We start from the raw sequence: 15,605 nt of genomic DNA on the forward strand, positions 1-15,605 counted from the left end.
GACCTTTTTCATGTGATGTAACAGCGTCCCCTGTCGATCAAAGCGCGCAGTGACAACATGAAATAATTTATATCATGTACAAAAGAGCATTTTGAACAATTCTGGACACGCATTTGCCAGTTGTATGCATACAGTTAAAAATGTTTAGTTTCATTAAATTGATTGAAGGCGTCATTTATTTCATTAAATTATGCTGAAATAACGTCAATTAAAAGTGATTTTTTTTTTCCAATATGTTATTTCAAAACCCCAATATTAAGTTTATGGAAAAATGTGCTTTTTCACATCAATGTATCATGTAATGTAGCTAAGATCATTGCAACCTCTGCAGCCAGATTTAGAAATTCATAAGCATCCCACAAAAGTAAAACCACTGTTTAATGAAACAAAGTAAATGGTACTCACCCATTGGAGACAGCTCCTGAGATTTACTCGACTTTGGAGGTTACACAGTATCTACTTACCAAAATAAAGTCATCTGTCAATAAGAACGTGAATGGAAAAACTATTTTCACATACTTTTTATTTCCACGCTTCTCCTCTAGCATTTTTTTTTGTACATTTTTTTTTTTTTTTACATAAGAACAGACTTGTTATACACAGATATTGAAGTGAGGTGGGGGAGGGACTTAGAGGTGAGAATGGTGTCTAGTCTGCACAAACAAGATCTATGGGTATGTGTGTGTGTATTTGAGTGTGCGCGAGTGTCTTCATGTATAAAAGTGGAGGCACCAAGCACCACCTCGAATCTTTAAGATTTTTTAAATAGATTAATAAAAATACAATCTTTTTCCATTGACTTAAACCGAAAGATGACCGACAAAACAATGTTTTTTTTTGTTTGTTTTGTATTGTTTTAAATGGCCCACACACAACAACTAGCGCCAACTACTTGTCTCCATAAACACTTCACGTGATCCATGGCGGCAAACACTGATGGTGAGAGAGGGGGAGGGAGGAAAAAAAACAAAAAACACTGTGCCTGCATTTAAAATGCAGCGGTGCGACACACTGGCACTCTTGACACATGGGAATGTTGCCTTCACTTTTGTTAGGTTTTTTTTCCATTGAAAAGATCCATGAATTAACCTTGCTGAGGTGGTGGCCCAGCGACTGAGCCGCCCCACCGGCGGCGGCGGCGGCGGCTGCGCTGCTCTGTTCGCCCCCCCACCCATCTGGTGGCGTTCCGACGTGGCGGCGTGATAATGCAGCCAAGCACACTGGAGAGAAGGGAGAGAACGAGACAGGAAGAGAACGAGTGCGTGTGGTGGAGCTACGGGCGCCTGCCGCTCGTCTGTCATCTGTTGGCCGGGAAGTAGTTGGGGTCCAGGTAGTTGTAGCTGGTGCTCTGCGGCAGACGGTAATCGCTGTCCAGTAAAGTCTCGGGCTGGTACACGGGGTCCAAGTGGTGGTTGGGCTTGTGGGTCTCGGTCTTCAACAAGCTGTAAATAAAAAGAAAAGAAAGAGGGATAAGTGAGCGCTTATCTTATGTCGCAAATTGCCATACGAGAGGAAAATGAAATTGCACATCCACGACAGCAGCTGGCAATTTTCCAAGAGAAACGAAGTGCAATAGTCATGAGTGTAAAGATTTTTTTTAGACAGATCATTTTGGAGGAAACTAATATTTAAAGCAGTTACTTTTTAGTGAAAAGTCAATCTTATGATAGTATTTATTTACATGCATTCTCAAGAATAAAGTTGTAGTTTTTCTAGAATACAAATAAAATGAAACCTGTCTACCTAAAAAAAAAAGTGGCATTTTCTCAAGAATGTTTTTTTTTAATGGGAAAAAATAGAAGCGCGGTGAGAATGAAGTTACAATGCCCGTCATATTTTGAGAAAGTCTTTGGTGATATTTTTTTTCAACAAGACAAATTCATTACAATGATTTTTTTTAAGACAGTATCTAAACAGTATCTACATTGTAATTTTACAAGGATTAATTGGACGTTTTGATGGCGAGAAATACTTGAACTTGTAAAGATTAAAGTAGTCATTTTCGGATTCAAAGTGAGAGATGTCTGTCCGAGGAGTACTCAGTGTGCTGGCTGCATCACGTGTCGCAGTATGATAACATTTTCTGTTCTAATACTGTACGTGCAGCACTTTTTGAATCCTCGATGTGAAAATGCTCTAGAGTAGAAAAATAAAAAAGGTTTACTGTGCTGGTTAACGTGCTAATGTATGACCTAATGAAGCGTATCTGCCGTGTATCTGAGTGTAATTGTGTCTCGTGACTGACCAGTCTGAGCAGTTAGTGCAGAAATCCACGGCGCTGTCCTGCGGACAATCGAGACAGTGCCAGCGCACACCCTGGATGGGTTCGATGCCGCACATGTCGCACTACACACACATACACACACCCAATGTCTGTGACACGCATTTAAGGTGGAACGCCGTTTATCGTGGTCATGCGCATCACACCTTGTATCCCAGGTGTCGCACGCCGGCTTTGTCCTCGCGGAGCTCCTGAAGCTTTTGTTTCTTCAGACGCTTCAGCTCCACCAGCTCTTTGTACTCAGGAAGGTTACGCAGCTCAACGGGGATGACGTCTTCGTCCTGGGAACACAGCCCAACAAATGATAAATAAAAAGAAATGGTTGAAAGGAAGCCAGACCAAATATCCGCACTGGCAAACACAAATTAACTAATAATGAGCAGAGCCGCGGTGTTGGTGGCTGCACAGAATACACGGCATCTGTGTATAAACTAATTCAGACGGCCTTTGGGATGCCGAGGACACATGCACATCAAAGAAGGACGAACGCAAACCGACCGAGTCATCGTCGGCGGGGTCGTGCATGGCGCCGTAGAACGCCACCCGCTCGTCGTCTTCCTCGTCGTCGTCCTCCATAAACACGGGAGGCTCGTAAGAGGTGAGGAAGGTGGATGGCCGGGAGAGGTGTTTGTTGAGGTGGTGCTGCCTCTTGCTGCTCGCCTTGATCAAAAAACAGAGAGCATGCACTATTTTGTGTTGGGGGGTTGAGGGGGGTTCAAGGCGTTCCTGTACCTTCTTAGTGTACATATACAGGTTGGGCGTTCTTCCAGGCACGGGGATTCCAGCTTTTGTCAGTTTGATGAAGTACTTCTGGACCCTACTGGCAACCTGCAACCATGTCACAGGGAAATGATAACAGAGGTCACACACGGCAATCATACATGTAGTTACATACAGCAAAAACTTCTTTGGCGGGAGGTAACTGCATGCAAAAGTATAGTCCAATTGACAATAACAAATTAAATACACATTTTAACTCTCTCTCTCTCACACACACACACGCGCGCGCACACACACACAAAGAACGCAAGAGTGAAATTTTCTATACTTTCATGATTTATATCCAATTACATATTAATTCATGAACTAACCAAATTTCTAGGCAACACATCATTAAGAAACCAAATGAAAAATGGCATTAAGTTTTTAAAATAAACATGTAAAATATGTTTCATTGCTTCATTTATTACCAATTAAATTATGATCACCATGATAAATGGCATTACTTTTTTTATAGTGTAGATGTAAAGTATGTTGAATTGCTTATTTATTAACAATCATCCTCATTAATTTGAGCCGCATAAAGACCACCCCACTTGTATTTTTACAGGCATATGCAATGTAAAATTCTTTCATTGTATTGTCATCACTCTCACTTATAATTCCATTACATTTTCATCAGTCAACCATTTTATGGTCAAACGATGCATCAGAAGCCACAAAAAAAAAGACTATTTCTCAAAGTAGTTTAGTACAAAGGTACATAAATATGGATTCTGTATATTGTTAATTGTATTCATCAAATATGTTATTTTGATTAGTTATAACTTAATTAAATATAAATCAAAAGCATGTTCAGTCCAAATATGCTTCAGAAGCTAAAAAGAAAATCCAATTACTGGTAAATGTATCTAATTTTGATGAGCTTGCAAATGGTGGATTCGGCCCGACGCCAGGAATAGACAAAATCATTTGTTAACATAGCACCTGTTTGGCCGTCCGGTTGCCCAACTCGTCTGCGATCTTCTGCCACCTTTTGGACTCCACCTCTTCTGGAGGGAACTTGAGAAGGAGCTGTTCCAGTTTCTTCTAATAGGTCCAAACACGACACAGAGGACGTGTGATCACAAACAAAATGTCTGACACACCAGGGTGTTCATGCTGTACATTTCTAGACATGCTTTTTTCTTGCCTGCTCCTCTGCCGTCCACAGCTGGTTAAAGGTGTCGGGCTTGCTGGAGTGACAAAGCCTACCCCGGATCATCTGTAGACGCAAAGCAACCATTACCGGGATGTTCAATGGCAGAGACGTAGCGCCAATGAAGCAGCAGTGCCCAGGATGTCGGAATGACAGTAACGGAACCAGTAACCACAATGTGGAGACGGACGGGCAATTGGAATCTTAAAAGCGGCTACGTGATGAGTGGTACCTGCGTCTGCCTGCCATTCTCTGGGGCATCACTTGTGGGTAGTGAGGAATACAAGGTAGAGGTTTCGCACTCCTTTTTGGGCTCGACGGGACTTTTGGGTCGGATAGGCAAACCTAAAAATGGAGTTAAAAAAATCAATACATTTAAAGCACGTGAAATGGCTACCATTTTGGACCCGCCGCCACACCTTTGTCAAACATGAGCTTGAGCCGCCTGGTTTTACGTTTCTTGTCGCAGAGCTCCCTCTGGAAATCCCCGAGGCCGGAAGTATACTGCTCCCACGCCACGTCCGGGAGCTGAACGACACGCTGGGGGCATGGCAGGCCCAGATTCACCTGAAAATAAAATGGCCAATTATATTATTTAGATCAGCCCCCAATTTGGTTCAAGAAAAAAAAAAGTAAATGAAGAGGACATTATTCAAATGTTGTTTTGTTCTCCCCTTCTGGCATTTGCTTGGTTTCTCCTGAGACCAAACAAGCTTTGAAACTTTTTTTTTCCAGCATGTTTTTTTTCATGCATTAATTTGCATCTATTTGGAGAGAAATAACAGAAATACAGATGCAGGGTGGTAAAATACAAATAATAAACAGTGTCAAAATAGTTGAGTCCTCTTAAAAAAAAAAGCAATTTTCTAAAGACAGCACGTGGGTGACACATTTCCCTTACAGTTCATTTTCTCGCCATGCCCAAGCTCACGTATGACCCCAGTGAAGTTGAGCGGTATAGAAATTGGATGGATGGATGTAAAAACGATCCTTCATCAAATTACCGGTAAACTGTTCAATACTTGAACACGAAAGGTTTTCAAACTGCAGGGCATGACTCGTCTGTCTGTTGTCAAAGAGTTGCACCGTACATACCGAAATTGTCACTACACGAGTTGGAAAAGTAACACAAATCAAAATTGATTAACCGCCCTACTTCAAACCGCATTGGTGAGTTAGTATAACAACAACAACAAGTAGTATATTTAGGTTACCCTCTTCTGCAGCTGTTCCACAAAGCTGATGGGGTCAGCCAGGGCCTCTCTTTGGTGCCGCGCCAACGTCTCCAAGTCCAGAATGGCCTGCGTGCGCTGGGCCTCGAGAACGCCGATGGTCTGCAGCAACCTCTGGTAACTGGCACACGGTGGGGGGAAAACAATGATTTGAATGACTCAATCCCTGATAACGTGTCACAAGTTGTCAGAAGCGTCGCGTGTCAAATACGACGGCTCGCGGCAGCGCAGAGACGTTGACATTTTATGGAGACGAGAAAGGCGACCTGAGCATGATGGACTCAGAAGCCCGTCAGCATGACCACGAGTCCATCTACTTTAACAGAACACGGCAGGGTCCTTGCATATTACCCGCAATGACCAGCGGGAGGCAGTGAAGTGCCGCAGAAAATACAAAGCAGCAGCAAGGCTAGCTTTTAGCTTATACGGTAACTCCAATGCTGTGATGGCCGCACGGTGGGAGACTGGTGAGCACATCTGTCTGACAATGCAGAGGTCGAGGGTTCAAATCAGGGCTCTGTCCGACCTTCCTGTGTGGAGTCGACATGTTCTCCTTGTGTCTGCGTGGGTTTTCTACGGGAAATCCGGTTTCCTCCCAAATTCCCAAAACATGTATGACATGTTAATGGAGACACTCTGAATGGTCGCTTTGAGTGATTGTGAGTGTTTGTCTCTCGTGTGCCCTGCGATCGGCTGGCAACCAGTTCAGGGTGTACCCCACCTACAGTTGGGGTAAACTCCAGCCCGCCTGCGACCCGCGTAAGGAGAAGCGATTTGGATGATGGGTGGACATATGTATAGATACATGTAATTAAAAGTACTCACTATTTGGAAATACCAAGACACGCATCATGACATTGAACATTGAGATAGACATCCCGTTGACCATTTTCTAAGCACAAAAATGGGGGGGATTGGGCTAAAAAAAATTAAGTGCAAATGTCACGCGCCTAAACTAACCGTAGTACGGTTAGGTTACGTACACAAGTCAGAACGCACTGTAGTCAATTACTAGCCTATGGCCAGATAGTAGTAAAGTCATAATTAGTATTTAAAGGAAAACATTTTTTCAGCCATGAAAATAAATCTAATGAAAATTTGAAAGTAGAGCAGTAACAGAGCCTTCCTCATGGTGCCATGTGACCATGTATTCTAAAGTTCACCTAAATCTCAAAGCCTCGCATCGTATATTGTTTGCCTCACAAATGAGAATTCAGAGACAAGAATATTGGACAAAAATATTTTACCTTGAAATAACAAGTAACTTGCTAAAAAAAAAAAAAAAACGGGGCCAAATAAGAATTATGTTGTTGCGCGGCACATGGCAGTTCAAGTTCATGCGCCACACACCGATTTTCAGACAAATATTTACTGTTATTATGACGTTACCACTTTCAGGTTTCATTGCCGCTGTAGGAGCAGAACTTGATGCAAACTAAACAAGCCCAATCCCACATTATCCAGGAACATTCTATACACTCTGTATTTGAGCTTACTCTACTAAACTGGTACCCGTGTCAAAGTCTAAAACGCGAGTCATTGTTCCTTTTAAATGACCCCTGGCTTGTATTGATTCGTCTTTGTGGGATCGATTGAACCTTTTCGCGGAAACTCAATCTTAATTACTTTCCCGCGCGCACCAGCGATGAATTTGAAACATCCGCTGATATGGCAGCGTGTTGCTGGTGCGATTGAGTTTCAGTAGTCTGCGCTTCCTCCTGTCGAGGCGAAGGTGCAGCGTGACTCAGCTTGAAAGGTACTTCACATGACCCCCATAGCGTAAAACTTAACTTGGAGCAGTCAAATTAAACTTTGCTGTTGAAAGCGGAATCATCAATACGCATCCGAGGGATTTCGCTTTTTAGCCATTTATTTCAAGGAGTTATATGAGACGCCACTGGGTGACAGTATCCCGCTACAAACCCATTTCCTGTTCCCGCCGTGTTACTGTCTGGCCTCATCATGGGACAGGTGGTCTTAACTTTATGTAAGCTCCATTTTTTTTTTCACGCGGTAAGAGTGTAAAGTCAAGGAATAGCTGTGAAAGGCCACTCATTGTCAGTAACGCTGTGACAACCTGTTCCCTCACCAGTACTCTCAGGGGTCTACAGAGGGCAAATTGTGAGTCGTTTAAAGTAATTGATGTTAAAGTTTCCACTAAAGGAACAGGAATCAAGTAAGGCAAGAGCTATAAACCGGACAGCACTGCTGTGGAGAATTCCATCCAACCATCCATCATCTACCGCTTAACCGGGGCCGGGTCGCAGGGGCAACAGCTTTAACAGGGAAGCCCAGACTTCCCTCTCCCTAGCTACTTCTTCCAGCTCTCCCTGGGGGATCCCGAGACGTTCCCTGGCCAGCTGGGTGACATAGTCTCTCCAGCGTGTCCTGGGTCTTCCCCGGGGTCTCCTCCCGGTGGGACATGCCCGGAACACCTCACCAGGGAGGCGCTCAGGAGGCATCTGAATCAGATGCCCAAGCCACATCATGGGCTGGGCTGTGGAGAATTATTGCTTTTTTTTTTTTCCTGACAAGTCTTCAAAGGATGTGTAGCTTTACTTTTCGTTTTGTTCTCCAGTAATGATATTAACTCTAACACTAAACCAAAAACACCACTCAAGTGACAGTACTGCTATGCGGGGGTTCCTACAGCTTAAGACAAGTTAATTTCAAGACTGACACTTTTTAACTCCATTTGGAGTTAAATTTAAGACCACCTTCACAATGTTCCCAACGTCCCGTGATGTCCAGAGTTGCTACAGTACAGAAATGACGTGCCTCTGCTCCACATCACAGTTTTGTTGGTTCCGCTATCGTGATTGCGTGACGTTATCACGAGAGTCATTCAGTAAATTATGAAAGAATGTTATTTTATTTTGAGATTTGGGCCCATTTACACTCATAGAAACCTACTTGCCATGCGTAAACATTTTTAACGCTTATGAAGGATTGATTTAAGACATTTGATTGCCAATCAAAGCCGTAGTTTTTGTTTCAAGGTGGAAAAGTGGTTCTGAGAAAGGATGAAAGGACCGATTCAATGCCTTTCAAGACTTTTAAGAGTCCGCAGGAACCCTGCATGCAAAGGCATTCCCTCTCTGCTACTGTCAGTATTCTTCAAAAGGCAATACAGCGGTAGCTTAACTTACAAGCGCACCAATTTCCGAGTTACGGGCCATTGCTCGGTCGCTTCTTTGCTTTGTGTCGCTACCGAGCACCGCCGCTACAAGGTGGCGGACAATTGCCACAACAGCCAACCCAAATCCCGCATCTTTGATAAACTGAGTTACCAGCTCAAGAACAGCACAAATTAAAGGCGTACGTCAAGGTACTGCTGGTTTTTTTGATGAAATTTTACGACTGAGGGTTGTCTAATAAATGTTTGAGTCTGAAACTGATAGAAAATTGTCACAAAGCGGACTGCGTTTCATTTGAGAGGTTCCACGGTATTACGCCGTGTATTATTTCAATTTTTAACAGCTACAAATCCCATTAAAATCGAGAGTGCAGTGGGATTACTTGACGGCAGAGAGAAGCGTAAAGGCAAGAGTGAAAAGATTAAGCCGAGCTACACGAGTGAGGCGGCAAAGCGAGGATGGCGGTGGGAATAAAATTCCCGACAAAGCTTCGAGCACATACTCTTTGTTATGTTTCAGAGCCAGGTGGTCGGATTCAAAGTAATACACGTCGGGCTCCTCCTCTTCCTCTTCCTCCTCTTCCGTGGTGTGACTGCACATCGCTTCCTTGCCGACGTCGGCATCCCCGGCCACCACGGGACCGCCGCCGTTGCGGCCCGTCTCGTCTCCAGGCTCTGCACAGGTGATCTCGTTGTCATCGGGGGAACACAAAGAGTCCGAAGGAGCGGGAAAGTCCGTATCCATCCCTTCAACCGCCTGCTCCCCATCCTCCTTTAGGGGTCCGTTGTCTCGGGGCGGAGAGCAGGCCTTGGTGGAGGACATTTTGCGGGGCGAAGTCCGCAAGGTGTACCTGTGTTCATAGAGCTCGGCAAAAGACGGGGGCGTGCAACCGGTCTCGGTGGGCGGCGGGGTCGTCGCCAGTGGGGGTGTTGTTTCTCCTGAGTTGCTGTTGTCGGCGGCGGCGAGTGAAGGCGAGGAGCCGGCGTCCGGCACCGGCGTGAGCGGATGACCGTTGTCATCGCACTCGCTGTCCAACACCTGCTCCTCGCCAGCCAGACAAAGGGAGTCGCCCACCACGTCAACCTCCACGTCCTCGACTTCCTGCTCCCTGGCCACTACCAGATCAGGAAGCGGGTCCTCCAGAGGGGCTGGAGAGAACGACGTGGGCGGCTGCCCTGAGGCGGCGACCTCTGCGTGCGCCGGGCTAGAGTTCGTACAAGGCACCGTGGGGTGGGGCGAGGGGGGCGCCCCCGCCTGGCCACCGTTGAGCAGTGGCGGGCAGCTGGTGGCAGAGGCAGGACTCGAAGATTCTTCGGCCGTGTCGCCATGGTTCTCCGCTGCGTCGTCCCGGAGGCCGTTTGAGACTTTCAGAGTGGCGAGGGGCTGCGGCGCCCCTTCACGCTCCACCCGGCCATCTTTGGCCAGCTCTCCTTCCTCTTCCTCAAGGAGAGGTGAGTCAGGAGCCAAGTTCGAGTTCCAAGTGGGAATGTCTACACAAGCGTTGCCTTCGCAAGGTTCGGGAACAGAGACGGGACTCTCGGGGCTCACCGTGTCCACCTCGCATTCCTGAGATTCCCCGCCTCGGGAACATCGCTTGGCCCTTTTGATTAAAGGAGGAGCATCCGGCACCCCGTTCCCTTTATCGCAACGTTCAGACTTCTCAGGGCTAATGTCTTTTTCCAGACACGAGCCGCTCCGTTTGTGTGGGCCGGCCAACAGGTCCTGCTCGGCTGCCGGAGAATTATTACAGTCATTGGAGTCATTTAACCGTCCCTGCAACGAGATCTGCCGCTCTGAGTCCCGGGCCGACTGGTTGTCAGTGTCCTCTTTAGCCTCCTGCTTGGTCTTTTCCTTCTTTGGGTCCGGTTTGGGGTCCGGTTTGGACTCCGGCTTGTCCTCCTTCTTGGACCCCTGTTTGACGTCCTGTTTCGACAGCCTAGAGTCCTGCCGGGATTCCTGCCTCTTCTTGGGAGAGCGGGCCCGAGGCAGTGGAGACACAGCCGTCTCCTCCGGCTGGGCAATGCTGCGGTTCCTGAGGGTGCGGCCACAAAAGTTCTCGTCCAATCCATTGAGCCCCACCGATGACCTTGTGACGCGCGAGGAACGGGACGCGGCCATACTACGGCGGGTGCCTACAATCTCCGCATCCTGGTGCGCTCTCCACTTTGGCGGGACATGGGCACCTGCAAAGACACAAAGCACCGCAGTGAATGTCCCATAAAAGTATACACAGAAGTAGAGTGCCAATCTATCTGCCAGTGCCGTTCACACAGAAACATACACTAAATGTTAGGGATATTCTTTCAGTTGTTGAGTAAAATTTCAGGATGAAGCTCGCATGCACTTTATCACATTTACAGGTAAATTTACCTTTCATGCAGTTTTCCCACAAAATTGGGGTGCCTGGGGCATAACAAAAGAGCCTGCATACCTGCGGCTGCTTTGATTGGCCATGGAAGGCGATATTTTCCTGCCACGGTGTCCTTTGTGTAAGGAACCGATGCAGGTAGGAGGGGTTGAGGTTGGCGCTCGAAATTGCCAGCTTTTGATCTGGCACCAGAGAAGTAACAAAGGTAGAATGCGGAATTCAATGTGCGACGACGTTTGGAATAAAGGTGGCTGCAATCAATGCCGCAAGCGCTACCTGAGAAGTACTCATCCACACATTTGGCTCTGTTACGCCTGTGACATGCCAATGACTGCAGTGTGTAATTGGCATGTTGTTATCGCACAATGGATCAATTCACAACGGCTGCTTGAATGAGAAATTCAACAAATATGATCTGAAAAACGACACACACCGGAACTTACGCCTACTTAGAAGGCGAAGGCGGCGCATCTATCAACCCGAATCGGACCAAGCGAGACGTTAACGGGTTCAGGCTTCCCACAATCAAATATTTAGATAACGTCTGGTGTAGTGCAAAAGTTGACCGCCTTAAGCAAAACATGGCGTGAGAATACTGAGAAGGGGGTGCGCCAGGCTAATCCTGCTAATGAACCTAAGGAGGGCAATAAAAAAATAAATTAAAAAAAAGGTGCAGGTTGTTCTAAAGTCACATTCATTCATTACAGTGGTGTCCTTTGCGGTCATAAAAGGAGCTTAAAAGGAGTGCATCAATTAGCACTGCGGAGACAGAGAGAACACTTTAAATGTGCAGCGATGAGTCAAAACATAATGAAATGACCGTGAAGGAGGTGGACACATTCAAGCAGAGAAGACTTATTTTGGTCAGTTTTTACTTCCCGTATTTGTTCCCCTAATAAGACTATTAAAACCGATGTTGACTAAATTTCATATTTAATGTTGAAACTGATAAACGTGATTGTTTTTAGCAAATAATCATGAACTTAACTTTTGACTTGACTCGGGGAGAATTGAACAGCTGAAACTGTACATGAAGCAAGAATGGGAAGGATCTCGCCTACAAAGCTTCAACACAATTACTCAACTCAACTCTATTCATAGAACACTTTAAAACAATGTGCTGCACACGGAGCGAAAGTAAGTCATATAACAACAAGCAATAAAACAATAAATTCATAACAAGGACAGTAAAAAGCAGAAAAACAGTCAAACAAAAACCAACTGTCACGCTGAGTCAAAAGACAAAACAAAAAGATCCTCGGCGTCCTGACTTCCCAGACATTTGGTGAATGTTGTTAAAAAGAAATGTTGATGTAAAACAAAGGCGACAGTGTCCCAACTTTTTTTGGAACACTTTGCAGCCATAAAATTCTAAGTTAATGATTATTTGCTAAAAAACAAAGTTGATCAGGTTGAACATTAAACAGCTCATCTTTGTAGTGTATCCAATTAAATATAGGTTGAACATGATTTGCAAATCACCGTATGCTGTTTTATTGGTGTTTAACATGTCACAACTTCAGCGGAATTGAGTTTGTCGGTCAGTTTGTGGTGCTCCTGTTTTTTCTGATTTTTGTTCCCTTTCAGCTGAGCCAGTTTTCAGTTTGGATCTTCGGCAACTGGTTTCGTGCATTTCAGTACATTTGTTTGTACCTATCCAGCTTTTATTTGGGTGATATTACTTTTTTTTTAACCTGACACTTCAGAACGGGAGCGTCGGTGAAAATACAACCTGCAGAGTCAAAGATTTAACATGCGCACATTACTCGCACTCGGCTGATGCCGGCTGCTGAGACGGCTAACTTGACGCATCCATGCATAAAACAGGAAGAAGAGAGGAAGGTGAAAGGACTGCAGTGAGCGCTCGACAATCAACGCAACACAACAAATTAATGAGCCGTGCTCGTTAGTTCTTCTCTGGAGGGAGAAAAAAACCCACCCATCAGCTCGGTTGAACAACTGCTAACATATCGTTAAAGCTTAGCTCGTAGGCTTGTAGCAGCAGGGGTGATTAGCTAAAACGCTAACAAACGCTGCCTTCAGGTGCACGATGGAATACATGATGTTGAAGACTTGCAAGGAGTGCAATGTGGTGCAAGATACAGTAGCGACACCAGTATTTTATTTTAAAATTTCCAGGCTACACTGTAAACAAATTAGATGACTTGATAGAGAACTAGTATCGGACTACACACGCTATGAAGACAATGCATACACACTGGCTAGCATGGAAATAAAGAGCAACGGCCTGAGAATCAATTCCTCACGGAGGGAAAACATGGCAATAACCTGTTTCATGGGTCAAATTGACAGCTTCATAAAACCTTTACAGGACATTCAAGAGTATTAAGAGTGTAAAAAGGGATTCCTGAACTCATAATGTCCTGCTTAGTTTATCATCATCAGCCTTTCACACAGATATCAAGCAACATTCCTGCATACCTCCACCTGGCATTTACTCGCCGATGCCTTTTTAACACAGAACCAAGAAAAGGCCTACCAGTGCCGCAACAGCATCTCAATTAGGGCTCAGACGATTTATTGAATAATTTGATTAATTATATTTCAAAACTGTGTGTGCAAGCAGCCGTGTCGACAAAAGGAGGTTTGACACCTTATCACAAGCGACTCACAATCTCCTATTTGGCATCAGATGCAGCTATGCCAGACTTTTGTCATCTTGGTGTTGAAGCGTCCCAGACGCCTCACGACCAATCATTGAGTTTGTCACACTACACGGGCTATGACGTGTCAAAACAACTCAAAATCGGCTATGAGACACTACGATTGCCCGCAACACATTGGTCGGCTCAATGGTGTTTGTTTGTTTTTTCTTCTTCTTTCTGCCTACATTCTTGCTGCTGGAGGCTGTAAATTTCCCCAGTGTGGGACTAATAAAAAATATCTTATCTTATCTTATCTTAATATCGGGCTGTTTATGTAGTCTGACCTCGACATTACTTGTCCCTACACAGCACGCTTCGCACAGACACTCTGCAACAGGCCATTCCATTGTTTTTAAATGGAAACACAAGGTAATTTTTGGCTACTTTTCGAAGTTTTTAAAATGTCATAACATCCATAATTCTTAACAGACAAAATTTTAACTGTTTTCTTCCTTTTTCACGCGGTGACATGGGTCTTGCTGATTTTAAACGTTGACAAAGCCTAAATAGTGTTAAGAGTGTATTATTGCCTCATAAAAGAGCAAAACTAGGAGAGAAGAAAAAAGTCAGTGATTATGTTAGGAGGAATTAGGTGCAATTTAGGAGATAAAAGGTTCCATTCTTACATGATATCCTCTCTAAAGATATGCCCATTTGGCTTGGAAGTGGCACTAACATGTTGGCATTCACAATCTCGTCCAAAATTATAAAACCTGTTATTTTGGGGCAGTTTTGGAGTCGACAATGTGCACAATTATGCGTGTACGTATACACCTGCCAAACAAGCCGAGAGCGCTGGCTGAGACATCTAGTTAGCAATTTCAGGGGATTTTTGTCCTGATTTTAAAGCCCAGTGTACTTGTTACTTTTGTTGTCCACTTTCGTTTCCACGTAGGAGTGGGGAACACTTCCACTGAGGCCTTCAGGAAACGTGACATCCACGGGGTAGCGTGGCGTGCATCCCGGGTAGAGGGGCTCAGATCCCCGCATCCTTGCTTAGCGTGTGCCGCGAGGGACCGGTTTCTACGCGACCTAACAACAACAGTTCAAGACGGGAGTATAGTCCCTTGAGATAATCAAAATATGCACATACAATACACACAGGTGTGGTTTTATATCATCAGCCCAACCGGGGGCGATGGGCGAGCTGAACGTTAGCGGTAACTTGACTGCAAAACTCCGCTTGGTTAGCCCTTTAATCGGGCGAACTCCCCGTTCGACCCACGGCTAAACACGAGACGCTAGCGAGTCGTAAACGGCCGAAATTAGTAGACAAGATACCTAGGAGACTCCGGTGTGGTGGGGGTTCTCCGTTTATCCATTCGGCTCGAGAGGCGTCCCCGCTAGGCTAGTCGAGTGGCTAAAACCGGTAGGGAGAATCGTGGCAGCCTGCCTGTCGCTAAGCGTTAGCTAGCCTAGCTTAGCCGATTGTTTCGCTCTCAAACTTGGCCGTTTAATTCGCAAACGGCGCCGGTCCACCACAAACAGTCCCGACAATTATGTTGTTTCCCCTCCGGCGCCAGACAATCGGTACGCTCAATTGCCCGACTAAGCGTTTTACGGAGCCCCAACAACAATGTAGCACGTACCTCACTTCCGTACAGTCGCTGCACGCTCGCTCGCAGCCATGTTTTCACAGTGCAGCCGAGCTTTCCGGCTCGGGTAGGCGAACACATTGAGGCGAGGGCGACATTCGTGTGCCGCAATCGGCGACATGTTTGCCTTCTCATGGCCTGGAAATGCCTTCGAATCCACAACAAATGTGGACCAGGAGCGTTATGTTGATTTTGTATTGACTAGTGGATTAATTTTGAGGAAAACATGTTGACTGTTTGCTTTCCATTGGGAGGAATCTCAGCAGAAGCTAGTTAAAGCAACTTTGTGAACGAAGGACTTTGATTTGGATCTTCTACCATTGTGCATTGGAGGCCTTGCTTTCATTTTAGATTTCTACTTCCCATTGTGGTTCCCTTCATAGGATTCTCAACCAGTCTGTTCTGACC

General features: G+C 45.4%; 1 protein-coding gene across 3 annotated transcripts; it reads right to left on the reverse strand.

The window, feature by feature from the left end:
- Positions 1–503: 503 nt before the first annotated feature.
- zzz3 (zinc finger, ZZ-type containing 3) lies at positions 504–15,552 on the reverse strand. Of its 3 annotated transcripts, XM_086128865.1 has the most exons (13): positions 15,192–15,552; positions 14,469–14,634; positions 9,071–10,751; positions 5,414–5,552; positions 4,619–4,766; positions 4,432–4,544; positions 4,194–4,265; positions 3,989–4,090; positions 3,014–3,109; positions 2,780–2,941; positions 2,428–2,562; positions 2,246–2,346; positions 504–1,442 (listed from the first exon to the last, which is right to left on the reverse strand). In XM_086128865.1, the coding sequence occupies exons 2-13, from the start codon at positions 14,590–14,592 to the stop codon at positions 1,298–1,300; spliced, it is 3,018 nt and encodes a 1,005-aa protein (XP_085984991.1). In that variant the 5' UTR covers positions 14,593–14,634; positions 15,192–15,552; the 3' UTR covers positions 504–1,297. The 3 variants fall into 3 exon arrangements, with proteins under 3 accessions (XP_085984991.1, XP_085984992.1, XP_085984993.1); XM_086128866.1 differs by lacking the exon at positions 14,469–14,634 and having other exon boundaries at positions 15,192–15,551; XM_086128867.1 differs by lacking the exons at positions 14,469–14,634; positions 15,192–15,552 and adding an exon at positions 14,884–15,059.
- Between the last annotated feature and the right edge of the window lie 53 nt (positions 15,553–15,605).

Source organism: Hippocampus guttulatus, chromosome 14 (assembly GCF_054856545.1).
Source record: "Hippocampus guttulatus isolate MCC_2025c chromosome 14, RoL_Hgut_1.0, whole genome shotgun sequence".
NCBI classification, from domain to species: domain Eukaryota; kingdom Metazoa; phylum Chordata; class Actinopteri; order Syngnathiformes; family Syngnathidae; genus Hippocampus; species Hippocampus guttulatus.

Coding starts and splice junctions, on each gene's coding strand:
- zzz3 (XM_086128865.1), bottom strand. CDS start 14,592: ATGCGGGGATCTGAGCCCCTCTACCCGGGATGCACGCCACGCTACCCC. Junction 4,545..4,618: donor CAAGCTCATGTTTGACAAAG/GTGTGGCGGCGG, acceptor CTCCATTTTTAG/GTTTGCCTATCCGACCCAAA. Junction 4,266..4,431: donor AGAATGGCAGGCAGACGCAG/GTACCACTCATC, acceptor TTGCGTCTACAG/ATGATCCGGGGTAGGCTTTG.